The sequence below is a fragment of the Notolepis coatsorum genome (assembly GCF_963971535.1).
Source record: "Notolepis coatsorum genome assembly, chromosome: 5".
Classification (NCBI taxonomy): Eukaryota; Metazoa; Chordata; class Actinopteri; order Aulopiformes; family Paralepididae; genus Notolepis; species Notolepis coatsorum.
The window spans coordinates 85,044,812-85,055,526 of NC_140169.1; the positions used below are offsets into that span (position 1 = coordinate 85,044,812).

At 45.9% G+C, this 10,715-nt stretch overlaps 1 protein-coding gene across 1 annotated transcript in view; it reads right to left on the bottom strand.

The window, feature by feature from the left end:
* Nucleotides 1-10,715, bottom strand: part of ncoa1 (nuclear receptor coactivator 1) — a gene marked incomplete at its 3' end in the record, with an annotated part of 164,503 nt that overhangs the window by 56,661 nt on the left and 97,127 nt on the right. Inside the window, 2 exon segments of the mRNA XM_084314162.1 lie at nt 8,643-8,790; nt 10,670-10,715. The exon segment at nt 10,670-10,715 is cut by the window's right edge and continues 95 nt beyond it. Coding sequence (XP_084170288.1) covers nt 8,643-8,790; nt 10,670-10,715 — 194 coding nt within the window.

Genomic DNA, 10,715 nt, shown 5'->3' on the forward strand with positions numbered 1-10,715 from the left:
CGCTATATTAAAAAATTCAAATGTATATGATCGGTATACATTATGCTTCATCATGCGTGAAGGAAAGGGGGGGGGGGGGTCGTTTATAATTCCTTGGTCGTCAGTAACGGCTTTATTTAGTATGGGTTGATATGTTGAGCAGATGGATTGCTGTGAAATGAATAAACAATCGGGCTGAAAATAACGTTATATTCCTCTTACCGTTCGCCGATGAGACTGGAGGAAAAATATTCCAATTATTTGACGTCGATCTGCTAGATCCATTTCCCGTTTGTATGACGCAATAAACGCAGAAATCATATTGATTATTGCGTTTCAAAAGCGATCCGATGCACTCGAGTGTTTGTCTGGATCCACGTAACAAGATATTACTGCCAGAGGGATTTCCTCGATGCACCAGCGCCACTTCCGGTTTGCCTTGGAGTGTAACTCGCCCGATCATCCACCAGGCGGCGGTATTGAGGCGTTGCAATATCAGACAGGGTCCCGCTGCAGTCCCGGAGGGAGGCTGGATGAATTATGAATGCCATGGCGAAAAAATGAAATATTGATCCCAAAAACGAGTTAACTCGTTTCTGGCGCACAACGCATGGCGGGCAATAACGAGTATACTCGTTTTTGGTGTCCAATGTGTTAACACATTGACCGCCAATCACATTGTACGACGGGTTTGCTGGTCATGCGAATTCTGCCAAGCCACGGCGTACGACGTTATTGAGATCATATTTCATTTTTTCGCCATTGGTATTCATAATTCCGCCACCCAGCCTCTGCTGAGACAGTGGGACTCTGCACAACAGTGCAACGCTTCAATACCGCCGCCTGGTGGATGATCGGGTGAGTTACAATCGGAAATGGATCTGGTGATCTCGGTGCATCTGGGAAATCCGTCCGGCAGTCACATATTGTTGCGGGACTCTAAACACACGTCCGTGTATATGGATCGCTGCCATAACTCAATAATCGATATGATTTGGGAGTTTATTGCGCCATACAAACCGGAAATGGATCTAGTCGATCGACGTCAAATAAGTGGGATCTTTTTTCTCCAGTCTCATCGGCGAACGGTAAGAGGACAGTAACGTTATTTTCAAGGCGATTGTACATTTCTTTATTTACAAACCATCTGATCAATAAATCAACCCATACTACACAAAGCATTTACTGACGATCACGGAATTATAAACGCCCCCCCCCCCCCCCCCCCGGTCATCCGCGCATGATGAGTCATAACGTTTAGGATCATGTACAGTTGAAATTTGTAATATTTTAATATAATAATATCGGCAACAAACGGCAGTTGATAATCTATATGCGAGGTTTGAGGCGGTGAATAACAACACCAGCCTACAAACCACTGCAATGGAGGGGGGGGGGGGGGGGGGGGCGCTGCTGATGGAGATTCAGTGTTCAGAATAACAGAACATGAGGTGGACCTTTAAGAAAGTGAATATCAGGAAGGCAGCAGGACCGGACGGCATCCCCGGCCGCGTCCTAAAAGTCTGTGCCGACCAACTGGCCCCGGTATTCACTGACATCTTTAACCTGTCCTTGGAACAGGCTGTCATCCCCACCTGTTTGAAGAAGTCCACCATCATCCCTGTACCCAAAAAATCTACGCCCACTTGCCTCAACGACTACCACCCTGTAGCTCTCACCTCCATAGCCATGAAGTGCTTTGAGAAGCTAGTGAAGGGCTACATCTGTTCCTCCCTCCCCATCAACCTGGACCCCCTGCAATTTGCATACCGCCCCAACAGGTCCACGGAGGACGCCATAGCCCATGTGCTGCACACAGCAGCATCACACCTGGACAAGAGGCAGGGGAACTATGTGAGAATGCTATTCATCGACTACAGCTCAGCATTCAATACCATAGTCCCCTCCAAACTCATAGCCAAGCTCAGGGACCTGGGCTTGAACTATGACCTCTGCCAGTGGGTCTTGGACTTCCTGACGGCGTGTATCGCTTCCGCAACGGAATTCGGTTTCCGGGTTCCTCTGATTGGCCCCCCTATCCACCACGGACGCGCTCGCTTCCTCAATTTATACGCATGGAAGTATTGACTGAATGAATAAATGAATGAATGAACGAAAACTTTATTTAACAGATTGCAGAATGGGTACAATACAGTACGGCTCAATACACACAATTGTTAAGGGGATGCAGACCTGAGAAAGACGTTTGTCTTGTTTACATTAGTGATGTGACGATTCATCGATTTGCATCGGTGCGCCGGCATACACGTTGACGATGCAAGTGCACCGGTGGAATAAGTCCGCGTCGGCAAAATGTCAAGCTGAACTCGCGATGCATCTTGTTGTAGCGTCTTTGCACCGGTCAAAACCGATGCATTGATATAATTTCCTCTCATCCACTTGTCAGCAGTGCACTGTGACTGCACACACACACAGCAGATACTATTGCTTTGCTACTACATATAAGGCGAGAGCCGCGTCACAGTTATCAACAAACAGTGGAAGTCGAGGAGACATGAATAGAATTGCCCAACATGCTAACGCCAGTTAGCCGTTCAGCTAACGCTAAACTAACTAAAGTGACTCTGCAACACCAGTAACATTAGTGAGGAGGGGGGGGTATATTGAAGACGCTTGACAACAGGGGTTCAAAGATAACTTCACATTTATTGGTTATTCATTTCTTAATTATATCGCTTCATGCAATCCATCCAGCTCCGTGTTGTTGACAATAATGCTACGGTCGGAAAGTATCTGACGCATCCTAGTGACCTAGTCTAGTGTGTGACATCATCAACTGTCGACGGCCGCTCAGACGGGGAGGGGCTCTCTCTCTCTCTCTCTCTCTCTCTCTCTCCTCTCTCTCTCTCTCTTGTGTGTTTTTAGCTAAAGTGGATAGAAAAGACAGTTTATGCAAAAGTCTTCTTAGGCACCCAAGAGTTTTTATATAAATTGTCTTACAGTAGATTCTTTTATTTTTAATAATAATATAAGCTGCATATAAGGAATACAACCAAATCCTCTGTCATACCATAAAATTATATTATTTATTATTATTATTATTTTGCATCGTGTTGAATCGCATCGTATCGCCCCGAATCGCATTATGTTGAATCAAATCGTATCGAATCGTATCGTATCTCAACAGGGGGTGAATCATATCGCATCGCATCGCCCGGTGCTTCAAATGTATCGTTAATGTATCGTATCGTTGGCACCGTATCGAGATGCACATCGCATCGGCCTCAGTGAGGAGATGCACATCCCTAGTTTACATCAGGGTCCCCCATTTTCAATTCATATAGAACGATGCGATATTTTATTTGTTTGTCATGACAAACCAATTACATAATCCAACATATGTGTAAAGGCACAACATATTCCAGTTAACGGTATCTTTTTTTAATGATTTGTTACGGCGCAATCAATACTTCCATGCATTCGGGACCTCCATGTTTGGGGGTATTCATCAGACAAATCGGATGCAGGGATTCGGCTCCCATCAGGCGGGCAAGAACTGCGGGTTTTCAGCCTCTCCCCTCTCTCCTGGAGCTTAAGGGGGAGCTTAGTATTATTGCCGCGGAGGAGGTGGCTACAACATCAACACACAGTGACTACATGCAGTCACTGTGTGTTGGCGTAGCCAGCGGGTAAATCGCGATTTTTTTATTTGTTTGTCATGACAAACCAATTACATAATAAACATATGTGTAAAGGCACAACATATTCCAGTTAACGGTATATTTTTTTAATGATTTGTTACGGCGTAGTCGTTCTATATGAATTGAAAATGGGGGACCCTGATGTAAACAAGACAAACGTCTTTCTCAGGTCTGCATCCCCTTAACAATTGCGTGTATTGAGCTGTACTGTATTGTACCCATTCTGCAATCTGTTAAATAAAGTTTTCATTCATTCATTCAGTCAATACTTCCATGCGTATAAATTGAGGAAGCGAGCGCGTCCACGGCCGCTCTCTGCCGCGCGCGGCAGCGGCAGAGCGGTGGATAGGGGGGGCGGGTCACGTGGGGGTCGCGGCCAATCAGAGGAACCAGGAAACCGAATTCCGTTGCGGAAGCGATACACGCTTCCTGACGGGGAGACCCCAGGTGGTGAGAGCAGGCAACTGCACTTCCTCATCCATCACCCTCAACATAGGGGCCCCACAGGGCTGTGTTCTGAGTCCCCTCCTCTACTCCCTGTACACACATGACTGTGTGGCTCAGCGGAGCAACAACACAATCATCAAATTTGCTGACGACACAGGAGTGGTGGGCCTGATCTCTGCAAACGACGAGAGGGCCTACCTGGAAGAGGTCAAGGTCCTGGTGGGATGGTGCCAGGAGAACAGACTCTCCCTGAACGTCAGCAAAACAAAGGAGATGATTGTGGACTTTAGGAGGTCGGGGGTCAGGGACTACAGCCCCCTCAGCATCGACGGGGCACCGGTTGAGAGAGTGAACAGTTTTAAGTACCTCGGAGTCCACATTTCCGAGGACTTGACATGGACCACACACATTGACAGTGTTGTGAAGAAGGCACGACAACGCTTCTACTTCCTCAGGCGCCTAAGGAAGTTCCAAGTCAGTCAGAAGATCCTTAAGAACTTCTACTCATGTACAATAGAGAGCATCCTGACTGGCAATATCACCTCCTGGTTTGGGAATAGCACCGCACAAGACCGTAGCAGACTACAGAGAGTGGCACGTTCAGCCGAACGCACAACTGGAGGGGGGCTTCCGACCCTCCAGAACATTTACAACAAGCGGTGCAGGGGTAAGGCCAAGAGAATCATCAAGGACTCCAGCCACCCAAACAACTGCCTCATTGAACTGCTGCGGTCAGGCAAGCGATACCGGAGTCTCATGGCGAGCACAGAAAGACTCAGAAGAAGCTTCTATCCCCAGGACATCAGGCTGCTCAACGAACAATAAACACTATGCAACAACCATCAAATGCACACACACCCACACCCACACGCACACACTCACTTAAACAAACAACACACTGCAGCACCCACTCTCCACACTTTAGATCACCTAAACACACTTTATATTTATTGGTAAAGGATTTGCACTACAACTCGTACACCTTACTGTAAATTGTACCTAAATTGTACCTCATCCCATTTCTGCTTTGCACTATATAGTATTGTATATTAGTACATTGCATAGTATATTGTATATTGTATGGTAACTCAGTTACTTCTATTCTGCATCGAACATTGTACATATGTCTATACTGAACACTGCAACTTCTATTTTTACTTCTATTACATGCTATTCTATTTCATTTCTTATTTTATTTCATACTTATCTTGTCTAGCACAATCTCTGGAGCGTAACAGTAAGAAGCATTTTGTATAAAAGTATTCTGTACTTCTGTATGACAACTATTAAAGAAACTTGAAACTATATATGCGTTTATGCCTATAACTCACGTTCTAGGAATTACTGCAGACAACGATAAAAACATGCTTATATTCTAGACGGTATTTTTGGAAGAATCTATGAATGAAAAGGTATAACGTTCCTACATCCTGAACGATAGATAATCGATGTTGAATGGGCCATAGTAATGTCAATTTAGCAATACAATTTAAAAAGTTATAGCCCTGCAAAGAAGGTGAACATCTCCATAAGCTTAGACTGGTGGCAGTGATCATACATTGATGGATAGAAGCGTGGCAGTCAATGTGTTAAGGTTAGGCATGTAGTTGTTATGGTTAAGATTAACACTTTGAGTGCCATCAGGGGGCGCACGATTTAGCGCTTGAGTGCCGGCGCTCTATTCAATGAGAGGGCGAGCACATTTGCGAACGCATAAACTATATCTTAAATTATGGCTATGTGTCTAATACGCCCGTCACTTATCAATGACTTGTTTGCAGTCAACATTGTCGAAACGGATTGTTTTTTAATCGGTACATTTCCGTTTTATACCATACCAATACACAAAACACATTGTAATTTTTCAGCCTATTTATGAATAGTTTTCAAATAAACGCTAGATTATCGATAGTGTACTTATGCACGCTAGAGAAGCGGGCTGAAAAATCGATTATCCATTTCCTGATCAGCACACACACACACACATATGGGACACGCTGAGATATAGCTGAAAAAAACTCTGATTATCCCAAGACTGGTAAAATAGATTCCTTACCTCAGATCAGATGTTCTCCAAAAAGATTATTCCAATTCCTGATCGCCATTCCAAATATCGATCGCGTTTATTAATCCAACGCTGGGTACTGGAAACAAATATTCCACACTGTTCTGATGGTCGGCAATGAATGGGATCGTCTCCGGTTACATGTCTGATAAGTAAAATGTGGATTCCGGATTCTTTTTTTCCCATCCATTTCATTCAGTCTAATCCAATGGGTGTAATACCATCCGGAGAGACGATATGGGGCGGTATTTTCTCTGTTCGAGCTCAGAGAGAGTCCCAGTGGTAACGTGAGGCTAGATTGTTGAAACATTTATGGAAATCGTTAATAAAAAAAATAACGATTAAAAAACGAGATTTCTCGTCGTTGGCACTCAACGCATGGCATGAAATAACGAGATTTCTCGTGGCTGCACTCAAAGTGTTAAGGTTAGACATGTAGTTGTTAAGGATAGGGTTAGCGTTTAGTTAATTTTAGGGTTAGGGGCTAGGAAAAAAATGCTAGTCAATGTCCCCAAAAGTAAACGTGTGTGTGTGTTTGTACATAGAATGCATGTCAATAGTGGGTAATGCATGTTATGAAGATTTATATTTTACAGCATGTATATATGTGTGTGTGTGCATGTCCACATGAATGTACATTTGAGAGCCAAAATGCGTCTGTAAGCATGTAGTTGTGTGTGTGGGTGTGCGTGCACACTGTGAATTCGGCCTAGGTTTGAGTGGAACCTGGCATGATTTGATGAGGCTTTTTAAATTCCTCTGTTGATGTGGAGGAGACACTTATATATCTAGGTCATTACTGTCTCATCAATGGATAAAGTGTGTGTGTGTGTGTGTGTGTGTGTGTGTGTGTGTGTGTGTGTGTGTGTGTGTGTGTGTGTGTGTGTGTGTGTGTGTGTGTGTGTGTGTGTGTGTGTGTGTGTGTGTGTGTGTGTGTGTGTGTGTGTGTGCATAAAGTTGTCAATGACTTACACCATGTTGATTGAACCTCCTTACACCCAAATGAGGTTTACATTCTATCAAACCTTCTAACAATGCTAGAATTAAAACCTCATATGGGGCGTAAGAGCTCACACAAGCATTTACATTTTATGGCCTCATAAAGTCACACATAGGCTCATTAGGCTGGCAGCAGTCCAATGATCGGAATTCTAGAATAAGTTATACTAGTATGTTAATACATTTTCATTATTTCCCGGGGGGGGGAATCAATAATGATAGTAAATGTAAATGCAAACTAGGGCGCTGCGACACAAAGCCTGAGCCTCAGCTAGACTCCTGTAAACGGCAACACTTTTACAACTGGCCTGAGTCAGCATGGTATTGTGTAGGTGAAAGGTACAAGGTGTCAGACAGTAGTAACAGATGGGCAGAGCCGTCAGACAGTAGTAACAGATGGGTAGAGCTGTCAGACAGTAGTAACAGATGGGCAGAGCTGTCAGACAGTAGTAACAGATGGGCAGAGCTGTCAGACAGTAGTAACAGATGGGTAGAGCTGTCAGACAGTAGTAACAGATGGGCAGAGCTGTCAGACAGTACTAACAGATGGGTAGAGCTGCCAGACAGTAGTAACAGATGGGTAGAGCAGCTGTCAGACAGTAGTAACAGATGGGTAGAGCCGTCAGACAGTAGTAACAGATGGGTAGAGCCGTCAGACAGTAGTAACAGATGGGTAGAGCTGTCAGACAGTAGTAACAGATGGGCAGGGCTTTGCCAGCTGTCAGACAGTAGTAACAGATGGGTAGAGCTGTCAGACAGTAGTAACAGATGGGTAGAGCTGTCAGACAGTAGTAACAGATGGGCAGGGCTTTGCCAGCTGTCAGACGGTAGTAACAGGTAGGGCTTTGCCCACTTGCGTGGGTGTAGGCATCTCTCCGAGTGCCCTTCTAGGTTTCTTTATTGGTATAATCATGGAAAGAAGATCCTAAACAGTGATTTCCTTACATCACTGTCACATTGCATGTTTCTGCCTCTGCATGCGTGAGGTCTTTTGTCTGAGTGTGTCCTCGAGGTTATTGTCTGCGTTCGCTACATGATCCACACACCCACGTTTTTTTTTTTTTTTTTTTTTTTAATGCCATTGTACATAAATCACAGTTTTCTCTCTCAGTATTTAACCCCGGGCGAAAAAGAGGATCCTAAAGTTTTGATTTCGTATCATGAATGCGTTACGATTGGATTACTCGAATAGAGGACCACATTGTGGAATGGTGAGTAACCCTATGCTAACATTAGTCTACTCTGAATGGTGTCTTTGTGTCGTGTTTCAAGTAGAAAAAAGGGTATAGGGACCGCACTCAAGGAATATGGTTTTTATTTTAATACGCGCAAAACGGTTTCGTCCGTCCGGCCTTCATCCATTTGTGTCGCGTTTGCCTTTCTGTGTATCCGTGTATCTGTGTGTGTGTGTTGTTATATGCACGTGTGTGTGTGTGTGTGTGTGTGTGTGTGTGTGTGTGTGTGTGTGTGTGTGTGCGTGTGTGTAGCACCTGTCTATAGTGTGGATGCCCATGATGAAAGGCTGCACGTCGGGGTTGGGGGGGCAGCAGAACTTGCAGCGGGTCTGAGCGCTGAGAGGCGTCCCGTCACTCAACGTGAACCGGTACAGAGGACTGATGGCCGTGCCGTGGGTCATCACTGTTCACAACACACACACACACACACGCACACACACACACGCACGCACGCACGCGCACACAACACACAACACACAGAAAAATGATAAGAGTAGCTCCGATGCAATCATTTATTAATAAGACATAACAAAAAACGAATGTTTCAACAGCTAAGTTGCATTCGTCAGGGTTAATCATCACCTCCTTTGGCTCGAAAGAACACACACACACACACACACACACACACACACACACACACACGCCACACACAAAACACAAAAACACAAATCACAACTTTGGTGGGAAAAAAGTGTCGGCTAATTTGCATCATGTTTAGAAGCATCGACACAGTCATTTTTTACTGGATAATTTCTTGGCCTATTGATTGATTGGATCCAGTCGATGGCGGTGACACTCGTACCGATAACAGGACCGTGAACGTTGTTGCTACAGTATGTGTTGTTGTTCAACTGCTGTGAATGATGTGCGCTCTGCTTTTCCACGCTGGCCTTGACAAGTGAATAACAGTCAATGAAAGAATAGTCTCCTATTGCATCTCTTTCAACTTCTTCTCTGCGTGGGAGGCCTCTTACTCTCTCTTTCTCTCTCTCGCCCTTTTATCTCTCTCTCTCTCTTTCTCTCTGGCCCATTTATCTCTCTCTCTCGCCCATTTATCTCTCTCTCTCTCTCTTTCTCTCGCCCATTTATATATCTCTCTCTCTCTCTCTCTCTCTCTCTCTCTCTCTCTCTCTCTCTCTCACGCCCTGACACTCTCTCACCTCTTCTCTCCTTTCCTTTTCATAACTTAACATGTGCCATTTAGTGGAAATAAATAAAAGCACTACACCAACACTGCAAATGATAGTGAATAAATCAATAAATCTATACATAAATCAATAAATAAGAACTAAACCCAGTTGCGTGGATGTAGCTGTAGTGGAATAGAATGGACACGTCTACGTTCTGCTCTCAGCACGCAGCACATACAATATTTTGAAGCATTGATGCAGTCATTTCTCTAATCAGTTATGGAATTGACCCCAGTGGGGATCGAACCCCTAACCCTGGCAGTGTTAATAATAATTCATTACATTTATATAGCTTTTCTAGACAGTCAAAGCGCTCCCCACAATCCATGGTGTCATGGTTTATACTGAGCTACACATGACAAGTCCACTGCTCTCCCCCTCATACGACAGCCTCAGGGCTGTTTGACATGTGACCATCTTCACCTCTAACCTTTCCTCTCCTCTCCTCCCCCCCCTCTCTCTACTTCTCTCCCCTCCCCCTCTCCCCCCTCTCCACTTCTCTCCCCTCCCCCCTCTCCTCTCCCATCCTCTTCTCTCCTCTCCCCTTCTCTCCTCTCCCCTTCTCTCCCCTGCTCTCCTCTCCCCCCCTCTCCTCTCCTCCCCTGCTCTCCTCTCCTCCCCTGCTCTCCTCTCCTCCCTCTCCTCTCCTCCCCTGCTCTCCTCTCCCCCCCTCTCCCCTCCCCTTCTCTCCTCTCCCCTTCTCTCCCCCCCTCCTCTCCCCTCCTCTTCTCTCCTAGCTCTGCCCCTCTCTCCTCTCACCTTCTCTCCTCTCCCCTTCTCTCCCCTGCTCTCCTCTCCCCCCTCTCCTCTCCTCCCCTGCTCTCCTCCCCTCCCCTGCTCTCCTCTCCTCCCTCTCCTCTCCTCCCCTGCTCTCCTCTCCCCCCCTCTCCCCTCCCCTTCTCTCCTCTCCCCTTCTCTCCCCCCCCTTCTCTCCCCTCCTCTTCTCTCCTAGCTCTGCCCCTCTCTCCTCTCACCTTCTCTCCTCTGCCCCCCTCCTCTCCCCTTCTCTCCTCTGCTCTCCCCTCCTCTCCCCTTCTCTCCTCTCCTCTCCCCTTCTCTCCTCCCCCCCCTCTCCTCCCCTCCTCTCCTCACCTTCATGCAGCAGTTTCTTAGCGTGGGAGGGCTCCTTGCCCTGGGG